At 35.1% G+C, this 19,861-nt stretch overlaps 3 protein-coding genes across 4 annotated transcripts; all 3 read right to left on the bottom strand.

Moving 5' to 3' along the window:
* Positions 1–3,597: 3,597 nt before the first annotated feature.
* LOC8264573 (zinc finger protein HD1) lies at positions 3,598–6,801 on the bottom strand. The gene is given in 3 exon segments (XM_048374192.1): positions 3,598–4,182; positions 4,184–4,347; positions 4,798–6,801. Coding segments are annotated over 3 exon segments (678 nt in total). The 5' UTR covers positions 5,128–6,801; the 3' UTR covers positions 3,598–3,998.
* Positions 6,802–6,955: 154 nt separating this feature from the next.
* Positions 6,956–12,146, bottom strand: LOC8264572 (serine/threonine-protein kinase 16). Its single transcript, XM_002511972.3, has 6 exons — positions 11,645–12,146; positions 11,392–11,534; positions 9,940–10,083; positions 9,392–9,577; positions 8,949–9,073; positions 6,956–7,491 (listed from the first exon to the last, which is right to left on the bottom strand). Exons 1-6 carry the CDS (start codon positions 11,862–11,864, stop codon positions 7,266–7,268), a joined length of 1,044 nt encoding a protein of 347 aa, XP_002512018.1. The 5' UTR covers positions 11,865–12,146; the 3' UTR covers positions 6,956–7,265.
* A 542-nt stretch (positions 12,147–12,688) lies between these two features.
* LOC8264571 (agmatine deiminase) lies at positions 12,689–19,193 on the bottom strand. 2 transcript variants are annotated; one of them, XM_002511971.3, is made up of 10 exons: positions 19,017–19,193; positions 18,098–18,211; positions 17,905–17,994; positions 17,663–17,741; positions 17,201–17,256; positions 17,005–17,083; positions 15,854–15,988; positions 15,150–15,382; positions 13,540–13,698; positions 12,689–13,105 (listed from the first exon to the last, which is right to left on the bottom strand). In XM_002511971.3, the coding sequence occupies exons 1-10, from the start codon at positions 19,104–19,106 to the stop codon at positions 13,007–13,009; spliced, it is 1,134 nt and encodes a 377-aa protein (XP_002512017.2). In that variant the 5' UTR covers positions 19,107–19,193; the 3' UTR covers positions 12,689–13,006. The 2 variants fall into 2 exon arrangements, with proteins under 2 accessions (XP_002512017.2, XP_015584581.2); XM_015729095.2 differs by lacking the exon at positions 15,854–15,988.
* Between the last annotated feature and the right edge of the window lie 668 nt (positions 19,194–19,861).

The following is a 19,861-nucleotide window of genomic DNA, read 5'->3' as shown; positions in this document are numbered from 1 at the left end:
GCTATCTTTTGCATGCATCTGACCTTCTCTACGCCATTGTGCTGTGGGGTTCTAGGTACTGTCTTTTTATATCGGATTCCATATTGTGCACAATATGCTTTGAACTCCTTGGAGGTATACTCTCCGTCGTTGTCAGAACGGAGGCATTTCAACTTTTTGTCTGTCTCCCTCTCTACCATGACATGAAACTCTTGAAAACATTTGAGCACCTGGTCCTTCGTTCTTAGAAAATAAACTCATACCTTTCTAGATGCATGATCAATAAAGGTCAAAAAATATCGATTGCCACCCAAAGACTCCACTTCAAAGGGACCACACACATCAGAGTAAACCAAATCCAACACCTTATGTTTTCTTTCTGATGTTTGACTAAAAGAGACTCGATGTTGCTTATGTGGCCAAGGCGTTGATGCCACAGATTTAGAGAATTTTCAGCTTGTACTGCATTCAACCCATTCTTGAGCACCTTCGCATGGGTTCTGTATAGGGAGTGCCACGACTTCCCTCTTGCTACAACCATTGATCCTTTGCCGAACTTCCATTCTCCACCTCCTAGGTAATGTTTGAATCAATCTTTGTCCAATGCATCACCAGATATTAGATTTAGGCATAAATCAGGAATATGCCGCACATCTTTGAGTGTTAACCGACATTCCATATCTGTCTGCAAACAAATGTTACCAATACCCCCGATGCTCGAGTGATTAGTGTTACCCATCTTCACTGTACCAAAGCTAGAGACTTTGGTATAGTTGATACAGGTGCTTGGTACTTACAAATAAACCCTCACAACTTGGAGGGTAAAAAACCACGGGGCATACCGGCAAACTTTCACTATACCAACAAAATGGATAAAATTGTTCTTCTCAAGTTTTAGCCCTAAACTTGAGGTATATACCTGCTAATAGAGAGATAATACAAGAGGTAACACATTACAAGAAATACCTGTTTCAAATCCCAATTTCATCCAAACCAAGCAAATCCAGATTTGAGAAAACTAAGAAATACTCTACTTACAAACTGAAAGAGATTCAATCAAGGTAATAGAATCAAAGGGATCACCTTTCTCTTCGTTTTCTTCTTCTTCATTATCTTCTATTTCTCTCTCCTTATTCTTCTCTCTCTCCCTGTCGCAGACACCAAAAATGGGAAAAAGGAAAGGGATTTTCTTCTTCTTTTTTTTTTAATTTCCTTTGCCAAGTTTTGGGCTGGACCCAACGTGGCCCAACACCAACAACCAACAATATTTATATTTCGATAATTGTTCTGCTAGGTTCAAGTATTGATTTTCTTTTGTTCTTTTTGTGCACACTTTGAAAGGTGAAAGAATAATTTTTCCTCAGATTTTGGGGATAGCTTTATTGTAAGAATACTAGGGATTGAATGATTATTTTTTCTTTCTCATGGAAAATGTGGTAGTTTCAGGAACTGTGGCCATAGATACAGATGAGGCATCAATTATCTAGAGCTGCTGCTGCTCCTGCTACCACAATATTTACCAAACTAAATGAACTGATTTATACTTTATACATTGCAGTCTAAAAATTGAACACTTTTAATCGTTAAGCAACATTTCTATTCGTAAGTTCTCAATATGAATATTTTAAATGTTTAATTCCTTAATCCCGCAATTTTTATTTTTTTCAAACTACACTTTAGAGATGAAGAAATCGGGCGAGATAGGGTAGGTTTGAAGAATCTAGATAGATAGGCTTGGATGATGATGGGGTGGGAAAGGGAGGAGGCAAGAAGGAAAAAGGGCATTCCACCCGCCTCCATTTGAGCGTTGTTTCTTGTTTCTGACATTACAGTAAACATGGTAGCTTGATTTGAGCATTGCGAAGGAGTCACATGTAACTACATTTTGTTAGTTGGTGAAGTTTTGCTTGCTTGAAGAGTAGACTTGAAATTAGCTAAGTCTGTCCTTTTCCAGATGGTACGAAGATTTTTCTTAGATTGTTGATTCTGTAAGGCTCAAGTGAATGAGCATGTACGGCTTCAACTTATTATGGTACTGGCCACAAAAAATATCCCTTTTAAATTGTACTCTGCGCTCTTTCCAGTTTCAAACTGTTGTCATCCTCATGCATTCGTTAAGTTTAGTTGTATGTTTAAGAGATAAGCGGACTGATAATCCGAGCTAATCATTAGACAAGAGCTTTGTTTAGTTGAGTTGGCTATTTGGAGAACTTGTATAGCTAACAAGAGAAATGGATTCACTGATTAATCAGTAGAGCAAGATGAAGTTATGGGTACTTATATTCTTCTGTTGGTCCATGAGGAACTCATTGCATGTAAAAGATTTTAGCATTTAAATTGGCTAGCCTAACGTTGTTTGGACTGTTTCTTGCATGGTCGAATCTCAAGTCTTCTTTTTGGTTGTGAATGATATAATTCTTCTTTTTCTTGTGCCTTGCACTCTCTCCGTTTCCGCACTTCTTCAATAAATGTTCATATGGTAATTTTGATGGCTTCAGTTAAAAGAGCAACCCCCTAGTTAAAAGAAAGAATCTGAGGTTGAATGCTTTTATGAGTGGAGAAATAAAGAACTGAGAACAGCCAATGAGAACACTAAAATAGATACTTTAGGTGGAAAGAGTGAGGTCCAAGGATCAGCTGTGAAACTGAAACCTACATATGCCAAATGTCTAGGCCAAACATGAATTATTTTCTTCTGGATAAGAAAGCTATCTAGAAATTTTGTACTCATGCAACCATTGCTTCTACAAGAGCCTCTCCTTCCACATCTTTCCGTGTGTTTGAGCTTTGCTCAACTATGAATAATCTTTCCACAAATAAAAGGTGAAAAGTGCGATTGTCTTTTTTGTAAAAGCTCACTACTGAGGATAGGATTTTTGATAGAATATTTTGTATTGCTGTTACTTCAGTTTCCTTTCATGATGCAAACACCAGTTCTAAATTATGATAACTAGTCCAGTAAGATAATTATGAAATTCATTAGTTCCATATGAAGTTGAGTAAAGAATTACTAAACATTTGGCGTAGTTGATTCTTTGCCAGTCTTACTAATTTGCTAGTTTGCAGTTCTGGCAGTGTCCACATGTTCGCAGCTGTTTCCTTTCATAATATGAGAAGTAGAGAAGAATTTGGGTTTATTGTACATTTGACATTTTCCTCCAACCCCACTTCCCAACTCCGAAAATCTGAATCCATAACTCAACATTCCAACTAGTTTCTTTGCCAGGATAACTTGTTAGCTGCATGGGGTTCCTACTGGCCTTTTCCAATTTTCTCAGAAACCACAATTTAAGTGATACTGAACATAGTTGGGTTAGTCGGTACAAACGTTGAAAACTAAGATATTTGCAATATTCTGAAATCAGAATTAGAGTGATGAGCAACTAAAAGCGCGTCAGGCATTAGCTTTCACCATTATTTGAGAATTGCAGGTGTCCTTGCTGAGCTTTCATGGAAAATATTCTTATGAAGACTAAGCCAACTTGAGAGCTAATAGGAGCCTTAGAGATTCACCATGATGGCTGCTGTGCTGTGCTTTACGACCAAACCTTCATGTTAGAGACATAATCTATGTTTCTTTAAACGTGGTCGAATTTTACTATGCTTTCTGCACCTTTTGTCATCAGATAAAGGTACAAAAGTACAACCAGCTTTTCTCAAATATCAGTGCTGTGCTGTGGTAATTTATTTGTTATTCTAGACTAACCCTTCAGTAGTGCATCTAGTCCTTTTCTCACTCCCTTTCCCCCCTTTCTTGGGTACATTGTATTAATAAATTTTATTGCATAAAAAGAAAACTTTATGGACATGATAGACCAAATACGTTGTATCAGAACTGCAACTGGATTGAAAAGAGTCCATCTTTAAGATTATGCAAGGACAGGAAAGTTAAGAGAACAATTAGTTTTATTTTCAGTTAACTAAATTTTTAACTTGACAAAATTATATTAGTTAGAGCAGCAATAAGATCACAAACTCAATTTCCATCACTCACAAGAGACAAATTTCCTTCTCTTATTTTACTTGGTATATGATGGAACAATTCCATAGCCATAATCTTCTCTAGAAAACATCTGATCCACTTAAAACTACATGTCTGTTTTCCTTGCAAATCGACCCTTGGCTCGGGTTCTACTTTCTGCATTGGCCTTCCTAGTGGCATACCTTATTTTCTTCTCAAATTTTCTCGATTTTCTTTTCTCTGTATCTTAGGACCCTGGCTTCTCTGTTTGTTGGGGAGAATTGGAGTGGCATCAATAGCGAAGAGCTTGACAGGAGGTCAGTTGCCACATTTGGAAATCTTGAATATGAATTTGGAATGTTGTTTGTTCTCAGTAAATGGCCAGAACTCATGTAAGACGCAGGGACCTGGCTTGAAAAGTATAGCAGAAACGTAAGAAAAAATGTTAGTCTTGCATCAGTAAAATTAGAAAAGGATATTTCAAAGCTAGCTTGCACATATAGAAGAATATAGACTTATTATATGACTGAAAGACCAAGCTAAATGATTCAATATCAGAATCCACAACAAATGTAATCTCTGGCAGCTTTGCTCCCTTTAACTATAGTCTGATGAAAAGTACATGTGTCAGTCACATGCCATTGATAATTACACGCAAAACATGTTAGTCCTAAAAAGATTTCCAAAACAGAAAGAATGATCTCATGACTTTGAGAAAAGCAAGCAGAAAAACCAGAAACTACCATCTAGGCATCTAGGGGAACTAGTACTTATCATATAATTGTGGAGATGACCAATTTTAAAAAATACCTACTGAAGCAAATTCATGAAAGGGGGAATTTGATGTAGAATCTTACTTTGTGACCGCTTGAAGTACTGTTGGTGAAAGCAGCTTCTGAAGCTTCATATCCACTGTCAACGAATAGATTCTGCTGCTGGTGGTGGTGGTCTCGTTGATCCTTTGATTCAAGGGATTGAACTGGGACAACACTATCACTGCCATTATCTCCCTGATGAACGCTAAGAAAGTTGCTGCTGATCATTTTGATCTTGGCTTTGATACTAAATAATCGAATTGAGTTCAATGAGATCCAAATACTCATCAACATCCTCACTGTAAGGAAATCCACTATCACTCTGGTCGTCATTATTATCAAGATCAAGCAGCAACCAAGAATCTGCTTCATCTTGTTCTAATTCCTCTATACTCTTGTTGGCCATGGCTTCATTTTCTGTGTCTCGCAGGGGGACCTGCGACTTGTCCAGGTAAGTAGTTGAGGAAGTGGGCACTATACCAGGGGGAGGAGATATTGGGACTCTGTTATGGCGGCACGGCAATGGATTGGCCAAGTGAATTTCGGTGTCACAGTTGATGCATAGGTTTGCAGCATCAGCCTGACAAGTAAAAGTTGCTGGAGCATTTTCACAAGCAATGCAAATCCAGACACGGTCATGCTGCAAAGCCAAGGGATTTGTTGCATGAATAAATTCATCACAATTTTGACAGAGGTAGGCTGAGTCAGTATGGCAGTAGAGTGTGCAGGGTGCTGTATGACACGAATCGCAACTATCTCCTTGGGGATTCCCCTTCAACATACTTGTTTTATGAGATACCTTCCATATCGGAATTGTGTTCTATAAGGGTTATCACATCAGTTGGCAGTGAAGCAGTAGAGGGTGTAGAACGGTTACTGGTAGTAAAGAACGAGCGCAGAGAGGATTCAGAAAAATGCTGTTACTGCTGGAATTTGAGTTGGAGTGGCTGGAAGAGGTTGGCCTGTGATCTTGTGGTTATTGTGTTGCAGAAGGGGGTGTTAGTGGGGCTCAAACTTTGTGCCTTTTAGAATCTTTTGATACAGTGAGAGAAAGTGTGCTTATTCAAATGGACCAAGCTAAACAATAGCAAGAACAAGAACATGCTATAACGGCTGCTGTTTCAGGCTAATCTGTTATTTATAGCTTAATTTAATGCAGAATGGATGAAAGCAATGTGTCGTAATGTTTTATAGAATGGGAAACAAAAGTTGTTATTCTTGTGACTCAAATGATCAGAGCTACTGTCAGCTAAGTTGAAGTTTCATCCACCCTACCTGATTATCTTTTGAGTTTATTCTGACATTAACTGGTGGGCAAAAATTCTCAGGACATATGAATATGTTTTGCTCATGCACTGGGCATAAAGTGAATTTCCCATGAAAATGCAAGTCATAGTCCAAAGCAGCAAAACCTGGTTTTATATATCATGTCATTGTTGATCAATTAAAAGCATTGGTTTAGATTAGAACCATATTAGACCCCAAGTATAGCCATTCTAGCAAGTAACTTTAAAGAAGCTGTATTGGGCCCAGGTTGGGTTGGCAGTTCATAGAAAAAGAAACTTTAGCTACTTCAGTATAAGATGCATTTTTACTGTAGGAACTCTTAAGAAAGTGCGAGATGTAATTTTCTTTTCTTTCTTTCCAGCAAGCGGAGCCAGAAATTTCTTTAGGGAGGTAAGGTAAACATTACTAATAAGAGTATAAAGAGAAGTAATATATACTAAAATAAACACTAAATTTTAGGAGACACTATTAAAAAAAATTAAAATGCTAAATTTAAGGGACTATGCATACACAATTTTTGGGGTAATTTGTAAGAGGAAATGTGTTAATTCTACCTTTAAGGAATATTCGTAACTTCACAAATGCACTCAGCTTTCCTAATATTTTTTTATCATTTGTCTACCAGAGTAGAGTGTTTCCGGCAAAGGTAGCAACTGTTCCAGCATAAGACCATATATATATCTGTGACTTCCTAGCAAAAACATGACAAAGCTTGGAATCGTGACCCTACCATAAAAAAGAGTTAAGCACTTGGCGAGATAATAAAGGCCTTTGCCACTTCCCTAACATTTAACAAGCGGAGTTCTTCGAAGTTATGACTTGATGCATCACGGCAACTCTAGGGTAAAAGAACCAGAACCCTGAATTAAAGCACATTCGTATTCTCTGCACTAGATAATTTTTTAGTCCCACATACATAAATTTGAGAGTAACATCAATTATTATGGTTCAAGTAAACAATGAATTTTTGAAGTGCCAGTCTGATCTTTAATAAATTACAGAACGTAAAATTTAAATAGCTGTGACAATGATACAATAACATTAAGCCAACGCACAACTGCCAAAACTACTCCAAGAAAAAGCAAACATCTCTGTGACTGTACCTCTTTTTAACAAGGACTTCTATTTTCTGTTACTGCCACTCATTGGTGCACAACCTAGTTGCTCAAATGCATGTCCAATTGCTGCACCGTCAAAGCATACTGTTTTAGTTCCATAATCCCTTAATTGGAAAACTTCAGGATTAACTTGTCAACATGAATTATAATGTCGTCGATGCGAGGGCGAACTGCTGCCTGTGGCTGAAGCATCCAGATGACAAACTGATGTAGAGCTTCTGGATATGGAGGATTGGGGCCAGCTGGCCATTTTATTTGCGCATTTACAATGGCCAATTGTAAGCTCCCCCCAGACTCTCCAAGTGCATACTCAAATGGAGATACCCCATACCTGTGTAGAATCAGCTATAAGTAACAGGTAATATGCAGCAACAAAAGTCGAAGAGATTTAGCTTTGCTTTCGTGAAACGCTTCAATTTCCAAGTTTCTCACATAATTATAAAATGACAATGCTTGTGATGAGAAAATTGAATCACTCCATTTGGTATATGCATGTCATTTAATGGCACAGTCCCAGACTCTAATATAATGCCACCGAAAATGGATCTGACTGGATGACAATCATAGATATTCTGATAACAAGGACTTCATGCATAAGCATACTCAAATACACAATTTCACCTTTTAATTTGAAGTATAAAAACCAAAATAGGAAAGTGGAACTAAATGGAAAAATGACAATGTGTGAAGGATGCTTATAAAAGATATTTAAGAAGCATTCAACCCAGTGGTGAACAGAGTTTGTTTCCATAAACAGTATTGCAGTACAGAACCCAGTGCATTTGATAACCCATTAAAGAAGAATCTCCATTAAAGTTCATTCATGGTTCTTGCAAGGTTAAATAAATGAGTTCAAATGCAAATTTAGGCCTACATGCTGTCAAAGCCAAGGTGTAGATTAGGTAAAAACAATAGATTCCTGGTTATGATGGCAACTATATTTTGCAAATACTTGTGAAGTAGATAACCAGAATAAAAGAAAAAAGTATCCGAGAGAGAGAAGTGGAGGAAGACATAGGACTTCCCACATTAGAAGAAGCACAAAAAATGGTGTGTCAATTACTCTATAACCATGTATCAGGGGGCACTGTGGCAGCCCCTACAGTTCATGAGAATTAGGCCTGTTGGCCTCATTAAGTGGACCTCTCAAAATTTGTGGAATTGAATATTTTTATGCTATAATTTAGAGATTGAAAGTAAAAGAAAACATTAAAAACGGTTTAAAAGATGAGTTGAGTTTAGGCTCAATGTTAACTAAGCTATTCAGACTCTTATATCAGAAACTAATTAAGAAAATGAAATAACTAAGCTATTCACACAAGGCTTAGTCCTAATTTAGTTGAGACCTGCTATAATCTTTTCCTCGGATCTACTTAGTTTAGAGCAATACTTTCATTGCAATTTTACCCTACACATCTTTGTTCTTTTTACAATGGACTCTAAAATTTAAAATTACCAAATCCCAGAATTCATAACATTATAATAAAGATACATTTCACAAGACTACGGCTAGTATGATTGAGATATTTCGCTTCTTTACCGATAGTTGCTTGTATGTCCTACATTGATTTCAAGGTAGATTGACAACAACTGATGGCCTTAATCATGTGATCCAGACAACTAGCTTAAACATGCCCGAAGTCGGCTTGATGTTTAGTTTACACGCTTGATGATTAAAAGGCAGGCACAATTATATATAATCAAAAATTGATAAACCACATAAGAAACAGACAATAAGGCATATTATCATATCAAAGTAAACAATGGAAGAAACAAATTGATTCTCACATTATGGCATATAGCGTGCATCCTAATGACCAAATATCAGTTCTCTCGTCAATGTCTGCATGACTTGGGCAATCCCACAACTCAGGAGCTCTAAAGGGTGCTGAACAATGTTCAGATGCCCATTCCTACACAAGAGGCAGCCAAAAATCCAGTCAAAATCGTACTCTACTTTAATTACTATACTAACCAAACTTGATAGAAAATGCAGAGCCATGTTTCCAATATAAGATTCAGATTCATATTACTTTGAATTATATTGAAATAACAAAGTGCATTTCTAACACCATATACTTGAATGGTCATATAAGTACACGAGCAAAATAATAATGCATAAATTCGGAAAGCATGCATTCAGAGCCATGCCAATAGTGACAATGGTCAAAGAGAATAAAGTATGACACAAATAGAAAAGTCTGGAAAGGAAAATGAGTCGGAATTTGCACCTGCAATTGTAGTGCCTCTGAACGAGATCGAATTTGCTTCCTTGCAGGTCGAGCACTCCCAAAATCCATCAATATTGCTAAAGGTGGTTGGCCTTTCCTACGTGTTAAAAGTATATTGCCAGGTTTGACATCATTATGTGCATACGGCGGATCAAGACTGTGCATATGTTTCAGTCCAGCACAAAGCTGCAGCACATATATTCTTAGTGATAATGCTTACAGCATAAATTGAAATTTTAACATTAATGAGAATACTCTCTATTGATGCAAACAAGAAAGAAACGATGAAAATCCATTCTCTCCAGATTAATTCTAGAGCTCTATAAATAAAATTGTGAAAGAACATATCCAAGTTTAGAAAACTGCTGTGATTTTGAAATAACCAGTAAATTCTAACGTCTTATACATGAAACGCGATAATATCTAGTCAATGCCAGGCATTTAATTTCTCTGCAGGTGAGGCTTTAGCCTTTCTAAGAGAAGTTTGTTCAAGCCCATGAAACCACATTGCATAAGAGAACACGTAAAAAGGAGTTTATCCTTTTCACCTGTCGAAATATTTGAAGAACATCTGAAGTAGAAAAGAACTCCTTTTTAGCTTTCATAGCCTTGGAATTATCCAGTAAGGTTCCATCCAAGTGAACAGGAAATAACAGGTATGCTTCATGATTCCAAGAGCCTTCTTGATTAGCCTAGCGATAAAAAAGTTTAAATTATGAAAACAAGATGGCATAAAATCCAATTTTATGGAAATTATTTACACCAAATAATACACAATGAGGAATCTTAAAATAAGTCACCAACTAAAAGAATTAGTAGTAACCACATCACTTATTTTAAGAAGAGAAAACAACACTGCCCGTGCTGAATTTGGCTAAATGATGTTCAAGGAGATGAGCCAATCAGGTTTAAGAAAATATATTCCAAGACAAAGTTTTAGTTACAATTTCCTATTGATTGAAGTAATGAAATGTGCAGCATGCATGGCATTGTCACCAAAATTTGTGGTTAGGAATGGGCTTGCAAAATTCTCAGTTCATTTATATCCATGGATTAATTCCCAGAAAGAATGTTGGGGATTCTGCAATGACAATTTCATAACTGGTGTGTGCACCTAATACTAGATAGGAGAGATCCATTGAGAAAGCCTATAGAAAATACAGGCATAAACAGCAAGAAATTGCCAACAAGAACCATAATGGAAGAAGAGAAACATGTCAACAAGTTCCTTTAAACCTCATATATCAATCAGGCGATGCTCTACCCACGAGAAGTATATATTTCTCTTTAGGTGCATCTATTTTTACTAGTTTCGTTTTCTAACTATTATTGATTATTGAAGAACACAGAAAATAATAAGAAGTTACTTAAACTTGCCCAGAAACTCTAAATTGATGGTATTAGTTTTCTCTGACTGATTAAATCATTTTAATCCCATTAACAAGCAATACTCAAGTTACTTACAAGAATTCACTGAACCAAGTAATTCTATCAGTTCCATCATTATCAGTATTAGTATGAATCTTTAAACACATAAGAGAGCCTTCACTTAAAAGAAAATTATAAAACTCAGGATGAAAGATAATGTGTCAATCATATTGCTTTTCTATTCACCTCAAGGAAAAACACTTCACCTTTTTCTTCATTTGTGTGTTCTTTTAGTAACCTAAGCTTATATCTTATTCTTCTTTATGTTTTTAATGACCTGATCTTTTATATAACTTTCCGCCAAAACTTATATCTTTTACTCAAAACATGTTTCTGAGATCCACCGTCAAAGAGATTTTGGTACTAGAATCAATAAACTATCAATATCACTAGAGTTGATTTCAATTAGATTTAGATATGGTTAAACTTGAGACTTAAGTTGTCATGAAGAAATAATAGATGCAGGTCTGACATTTGATTTAAGAAAATAATATCCATTATAACTAAACATGAGTAACATGAAGGTTAAAAATTAGGGGGGAAAAAACATGTGACAGTAAATAGTAATTTACCTTAACAGAAATAATAGCATGATCAAGAAGAGGAAGCAAATTAGGGTGACTAAACAAAGACGAAACACGAATCTCTTCTCTGACTAACTCTAATTGCTCATTATTTTGAATCAATACTTTCTTCATTGCATATGTTCCATCATCTGCACCAAACAAATCACATTCCTTTAGCTACTATACCTAAAAATAATAGATCACTAAGATCCGTCATTTAATTTCAGCAATTAGAATTAGGCAAAAAAATAAAATCTACCGGAGAGATGAGAAGTGTCCTTGACTTTCTTGGCAAGACCACCACCACCAGCGATGGCAGAGGTGTCGGTGACCAGCACCTCTTTGACCAAGTAGACATAGGCGAAACCGCCCTCGCCTAGCTGTCTAACGATCCGAAACCTGTTTTCATTGATCCAAACGTCTCCTCCTCCATTAACGGCGTCGTATAGAGCATTCAGACCAGAAAATGTGCAACCCATAATTTATTTTTCTCTCTATAAAAGAAAATAAATTGTTATATACTTTCTCTTACAATAATTATAAAGTGTGAAAGAGAAAAAGATTAGATCTTCCTAAGTTGGCATTTCTTCTGATTCTGTGTATGGAAACTAAATTAAGCTACCATGTCAGATCAGTTATGACTATTGAGACCCACTGCAATTCTATTCTTTTTTATTTTTATTCTATAATTATAATTTCTCTAAAAAAAAAAAATAAAGAAAAAGAAATTCTTGGATCTCTCAAAGCTCCGTCAAACACATGGACATGGTTTTGGTAAAAGTTGCTAAATATAAATGCTAAATCTCCATCAAATCATCATTAGCTAAATATATTTTTCTGATATTATGATTATCGTTGTTGTATTATTGTAAAGTCTTGCTATTTCATTTTATTTTATTTCAGCAATAATTTATAATTAAGTCAATTGCCCATTAAATATATAGTTTCTTTTGTGGAAGGGAATATAAAGTTTTCTTAGGAAAACAGTAACATGTAAAATCAAGTTAATTCAGTGATGGTGAGCAGGTGACTGCATATCCGTAAAATTGAGATGGTGAAACTAGCAACTTTCCAAATGATAATTTCTGAATGGGTCTTTTATGGACCAACACCCAAATGTAAAATTGAGGTCTACATTTAGTTATTTAAATACCAATTATAATGAAATTGTGTTTGATTTAATCCTATAAAAGATTCTTTTTATTTACGAATAGATTTTTAATAAAATTAGTTGCTTCTGTAATGTTATTATTTTCATTACCAATTATAATATAAAATAAGTTTATAAAAGAATCAATAAGAATTTCTGAAAGTTCACTTAATTTTAACTGAATCCAATAGCAAAATTGGATAGTCCAGAAAAAAATGCGAACTGAGAGTGGATTGAACCACTGAAGTATAAGGGTTGTGTTGTCTGTCACACTCTTATACAACACATATATTGGCTTTTTCTCACAGGAACAGAGCCCCGAAAGCTAGAAGCACAGACCAAAATTGAAGTTGTAATTTTATCCTATTTGATTTATCATTTGGTAAACTTCCACAATCAATGGAACCGGTAGCTTAACCTATTTCACTAATTATTTAATGGATGGGTTAATAGTGATTCAGATAAAAGTTATCAAATTTTACTAGGCGGAACAGCCGGTTGTTGTTGAGTGATGCAGTGAATATTTCCACCTGCCAAAACGATCTCCCTTGCACATTCAATTCTCACAACCTGGAATCAGCAAAACATTGGTGTTAATTTGTCCGACAAGGGTGGAAAAAAGCAAAAGAAAGAAGCCATCATCGACAATCAATTAGAGCATTATCTCAAGTAAAGTTGTCAAGGAAGGTAGTTTCATCACAATACGCAATGTCGAGATGCACAGAAAGTGCTAAAATTGAAGAAGCAGCAGTTTTCCTTTTATCAATAAGAAACTCTGCTCGCATTATTTACCCACTTATTCACTACATACAGCTGTAACTGGTAATCGTTTCAGTGCTCAATCGACCAGTGTGACACAGACCAAATCTCCATTTCAAAAGCCTGTGATCCTGTCCTTTGGACGTACAGCTAATCATTTTATCTTAGTGGCATCTCGTGCTATAAATTGTCACGTGTTTCATTGATGCTGTAAATAGATAAATTGAACATAAATATTTGCTTACCTCATGATTTGGGAAGGCTTGAGAGAGGACACGAACAGCTTCATCATCCCATTTCTGGTCCCCAAATTGTGGCGTGATGATCCCTCCATTCGCAATATAGAAGTTTACATAAGAAGCAGCAAGTCTTGTGCCTGGAAGTCTTGGTTTAGCCTCATTATCCTGTCATACAACATTAAAGACCAGCATAACAATACTGACCATAATAATCTTTTGTCGATTATAAACGAAGAAAAAATGGCTGTAAAGTCCTTCAACTCCCAAAGCATTTAGCACTTTTATGCAGATGGTGGCATTCTTTTTTCATGTTTGTCACTCCAAAAGGAATGAACGATGGTCCACAGTGAAAAGAGATCACAATTGTATGCAATAAAGTTTGATTCATCATATAGTGCTAGATTAAAAAATTAAAAAAAAAAGGGAAAGAAGACACCAACAAGCATTGTGAAATAAGTGAAAAACAAATAAAAAAGAACTCAAAGTAAAGAGACTAACATGATATGGAGGAAAAACTAGCAGAAAGTTCAGAAAATAGCTCATGCAGGGGCAATGTTTGCTGTTTTAACTTTTCTAAGTGATGCGTACACATTAAATACAGCAAGCCATTGTTGTGATTTTGCTTCAATAGGGAACTTCTTTCGAAATCAATTTCGATAGAAACTACAAGGCAATTAACATGGAATTTTATACTAAATTTGACATAACAATAGCGAAAGATTTTATTAAATAACTCCTGGAAGCTTAGTACAAAATAGAATCAAATGCACAAACAGAATCCCTGGAGGAAAAAGAACAGTGTACCATGTGAACATTAAAACCCAAGACAAAACGAAGATGAATATGAAAAATCAAAACAGCCACTCCCATTCTATGGAACTCTGAAAGCATAGAATTAAAAAGTGGAAACTTTTTTTCAGTTTTCAATTTTCAATCTGCTTGACATGTCTAGTTCCTGTTCTAGGGTTAGTTTGGCATCATTTTTCTATTTTTTTTTTTTTTTTAATAAAAACCTAAGAATTGTTTAATTTTTTCATTTGTTGTTTTGAGAAGAAAAAATAGAAAGAGATAAGATGTAGGGAGACAAAAGTAGAGAGAAAATAAGAATGAAAGAGATTATTAAACATGAGAATGTGAAAAAATGTGAAGAGATAAAACAAGATTTAGTGGTTTATTTAAAATAGGTTTTGTTTCTTAAATGATTATGTAAAAGTTTTGAAAAGAGAAAACAAAACAATTTTAACAAACACGTTTTATCTTTTTATTTGAAAAAAGAAATGAAAAACATAAAAGAATAACAATAACAAATGTTTCCCTGGTTAACCGTTTGTCTTGTATCTTCTCTGTGTATTCCTTTAATGATTAAGCTTGATTGTGTCCTATATTTGTACAGCTATGCCATGTGCTTTATAAGAATTCTAGTAGGAGAAACATGTCTTGTTCATGCAAGCATTAAAACCCCGTAAATTCTCAAGTATATGTATACCAACTACTAAGCTATCAGTTGTCAGAGATGCATCTTGACAACCATTATCTTTCAAACATTAAAGCTATATATTATTTGCATAGAGTATATGGAGAGGCACGAAGCAGAATTCCAGAGAGCTAGTTCTTACTTGTATAACTCCAGCAGCTTCTTCTTCTGTCATATAGAGTGGTCCTGGTACGTGGAGTTTAATTATCTGGAATTTCCTACCTTCAGCATCAGTAGCATTGGAGAGAATAGATAAGGCCTCCATGGATCGTTCAAACTGAGGATCTTTTTCGTCATCAGTCCAAGACAATAAAACCACACCAGGCTTTGCAAAGCAGCACATATTATCAATATGACCATTAGTGTCATCATCACCTGTTAATGATCACGGTAAATGGTTTCATCATTTTTTACCTAACTCAGAAAAAGGGCTTTCTGTTGATCTAACTAAGTGTTAATTTTATTTTATCAATTACCAGCCAAATGAGAAAAGAAATATCCAAATATTTACCCATGTTATCAATTTTAGTCTATTCTTTAATTTTATCATCTTACTTGAAACTTTTCAATTTTAGCCATCAACTCCAAATTGACAAAAAAAATTACTATTTATTATATTAGATTGAATAAAAGATTATTTCTATAAACTAAAATTGCATTTCTACTCTTCTTTTTCTTCCTCACTTCTTCTCCAACTCCCATGGTCATGTGAAATTACTCTTAAATTCGCATGAAGATGCCAACATATTGTATGATAAGACCAAGAATCACATGAAATCAAAACCACAGAATAGTGCCTTGACGCAAAAGAAGACCTAAAATGGAAAGCACTGCAAAACTACATACCATATAATCCGCGAGGCAGCCAAATAACCTTTTGGACTCCAAGATATACCTTAAGTTCATTTTCTATTTGCTCTTTAGTTAAATGCGGGTTCCGGTTTTTGTTCAAGAGGCACTCCTCAGTGGTAAGACATGTTCCTAAAGGAATAGCAAAATTCTGAATGAATCAAAGCAAATTCAAATGCATAAATAGAAAGGAAGTAATTAATATTCTGTCTTTTTCTTTTTCTCAATTTAAAAATATTTGCAGGAGGTTGGTTTATGCTAGAGTAGGGAAGGTTTACGCTAGAATAGGGAAAGATATACAAAAAATTATGTTAAAAACTCTCAGGCTAGTATTCTGGAGAGAGAGAGAGAGAGAGACAGTTCAGAATTCTGTGATTCTGCTGAAGCCCAATGTTCTCGCAACATATGGTGGACCTTACCAACTACCTTTTAGCAATCTTCAACTGAAATCCAGAAGCTATCAAAAATGACATCCTCTTTTGGAGTATAACGAAGAATGAGGATGCAACCATCCCAGAACCTACCAGAGAGGCAGACTCAAGGTAAACACTTTTTCCATTAAAAATATTACCCGAAATCAAATTGGTAATTTATCTCATTAGGCACATAGTTACTCCAGGGAATTTCCGAAATGATTAACCTGTAACAATGTTACAAGTTAAACTAATTACCTGACAGTTATCCCTATTTGTAAATTAAGTATATAAACCTAAAACTGCATAATGGAGCCCTATGCATCGGCTGAAACATGATATTCACTATACTTGTCCAAGGTGCAACTAAAATTAAACAGAACCATCCATCAAGTCTCGGCATCTGCATATCCATAAGCATAACTTAATACAGATTCAAAGGTATGTGTTAATACCTCAGAAAAAGATTATTATAAAATAATTGGATATCTTCTCCTTTAGTATGCTTATCAAATAGGAACCATGACAGCAGATATCAACTTATGAAGAAAGAAAGGCATTTCCATATCTTTGATTGATTTTTCATTATTTACCTCCATAATACATCTACAAATGCACAATATGTGCACAAATTTATTTGCAGATCATAAGCATCTTGCAAATAATTCCATTTTTCTGAAAGTTGAACTTAGGAGTATTTTAGAACTTCTGACCATCAAACACAGAAGTTGTTACCTTCTCCATCTACATGAATGCTTCCACCTTCAAGAACCATGGAATGAGGAAACCGAGGAACCTTCTGAATTCCAAGAATCTGACAGAAAAGTTATAATTGCTATCAATTGCTAGAAACACTTGATTTTCCAGATACCTGAAAAAGTAAATTCAAAACAAGATTTGCTAATATAGTCTATTCTGCTACCCTATCTACCTTCCTTGCCACAAGCAGGTCGAGACTCCAATCTTGGTAACAACCGTCATCAACCCCTATAAGTATTAAGATTAGATTCATTTAGAGATAGACATTAGGTAAAGTGGCAGCAAGAGTGATCACCACTTTTCTGTATTGATGCATCTTATCACATGGATTACAATCACGACATCAATGTATCATAATCTCACATTTGATTCTTGATACAGTTAAACTACTATGGGGGAGTTCTACCATCTTAGCAAACCAATGCAAGAGGAGAAAAAGAACCCAAGTCCTAACCTGTTAAGTTTTTAGATTGCAGGGTCACATGCATTATCCTATGTAACACTATACCATTAAAGCATCAAAATTGCAACATTATATTCCATGATCTTTGGGATGGATGGCTGTAAGACACAACTGTACAGAAGCAGAAACTGAGTAGTGACAGATCCAATATTTTAATATTAAAAATCTCACCTCCCCAACTGTTAAAATTCCAATCAATGCCTGCGACTTTTTGCTCTACGCTACCAGCATTTGATGCATTCACAACAAACTATGGGAATGGACAAAATAAGTATATCAGAAAATATACTTTAAAGGATAAATCCCCATAGTACAGAATGAGAACATAAATCCACAAGTAAAAATTCTTTCTTAGAGAGAGAGATAAGAAAAATAAACAGTAAAGTCCACTAAAAGAAGGGAAAAAAACTCACAGTTGGCCCGGTGTCACGAAACCAAGCATCATTCATACTCATCTCAATAACAGTGATATGTTCTGGTAACTGCCTTCGTGCATTTTCCCACTAAGCATCCAACGATTTAAAAGGTTAAAATCCAGTTGCAATAGAAATTACTTTCCATATAAACAAGATAATAGGTTTCCGTGGTCTTAAAATGTCAACCAACCTGACCAGTACTTGCACATACAGTCACGGGCTCAAACTTTGAAATTGCTGTTGCTACCTTGACAAAAGCTTGCTGTGCGTGTACTGCACTATTTCGCCAGTTGTCTGGGCGTTCCTGCAACCCGAATTAGATTTAATAAAGGTTTTAGCCTATTATCCATGTTTCTGTCGTATCATTTTTCTAAAAACCAATCGAGAAAACGGCACTAATCATGGTTATAAACTCAGGAGAATCCACTTTTTCAGTCAGAAATAGAAAACCCAGAGCTTTGAGCTACATATTCTTGAATTGTATGAAGAGCAGAAAGATCTAACTCTAGAGAGGTACAAGATATAAATTTGCTATCAAAGTAAAACACTCCACATATAAATTGCAAGACCATAGTGAAATCATGATGCTAACAGGATGTAGATATTAAAGCTGCGAGAATCAATACATTGTGATAATCAGAAGGAAACAAAACTTTTATGATCAAAAGCAAAAAATGAAGTCTGGATTCCTTCCTTGGAATGAATCAGTGAAGCATGAGAATTCATCCCAGAAACTAAAATAGATTTTGCAGTTTTGTTCCTAACATAAAATAAACATCATTATTCATTCATCAAACGTTTAATTAGCTATTAAGGATAGTATAACTCACAAAAACAAGCCACATCAGGCAACACTGACCACAAAATAATCACACATGAAAGCGAGAACTCTTTATGACAATCAGTGAATAGAAGAATAATATCAAACATGTTAATTCCATTAGAACTTGGCAGAAAGATCACAAAGAAACCATTTTTCGTTTCTACAGATAGTGTTTAGAAGAGTAAATAATTTTCAATTAGAAAAGAAACCAAATATCACTAACTAAAAAAGTAAGATTTGCGGAGCAATCGTAGTAAGCAAAAGAAAAAACAATTGCTGCACATACAGGCCAACCCATCCAAGTCTGTGAATGAGGCTCCCACTCAGCAGGCATACGATATCCATGGAGAACAGGTGTTCCTGTCAGGTCACCCATTTCACACCCCCGTCTCTGTCGCTCTTTCCCTTAGTTGGGCAATGCTAAAAGAGAAAGAGGAGTGGAGCGGCTTCAGTAACAGTAATCAGTCCTTTAAATTATAAGGCAAAATACAACATTAGGTCCCTATACTTTTCGCAATTGGTTTTCTTGGTCTATATTCTCTTATTTTGATTTAAAGAATCCTAAACTTTTTTTTTTGTCTCGATTAAGTTCTTTTTCTTTTGCACAATACAATTAAATTCTTTTATGAATTGCATTTCAGAAAGTCTTATTTTTATTGGACACTTTCTTTCTTACTCATCTGTAATATTTAACAATTAATCGCATTTTATACGTGTATAATAACAATAAATATTTTAAATTTATATAGATTAATATTAAAAAATTAATCTAGCAAAATATTAAAATATTAAAGTCTAATAATAGATTTTATAAAAATTATAAATAAAGAATATCACGTGACCGCTAATCATATATTTTATATATTGATTTTTCTAAAAACACTATTTAAATATGTTTATAGTTTTATAATCTTTTTTAGTTTTCTTTGACGAATTTCTTTTTTAGTTTTAAATATGTAACTTTCTCAAATATATTTGGGGCAAAATTGAAAAGAAGTTCCGTAATTGACCCAGTTTCTTTTGTCCGCCCATCAAATGCAGGAGTATGACTGTTGCCAGTGTATTCTAAAGCTTGGGCCGGGTCGGACTGTGGACAGAAATGAGAAAATCCCCGTTTCTTCGCGCCCTTTC

Source organism: Ricinus communis, chromosome 1 (assembly GCF_019578655.1).
Source record: "Ricinus communis isolate WT05 ecotype wild-type chromosome 1, ASM1957865v1, whole genome shotgun sequence".
Lineage (NCBI taxonomy): Eukaryota > Viridiplantae > Streptophyta > Magnoliopsida > Malpighiales > Euphorbiaceae > Ricinus > Ricinus communis.
The sequence above is the reverse complement of the archived record's forward strand: the minus strand, read 5'-3'. Positions and strand labels throughout refer to the sequence as shown.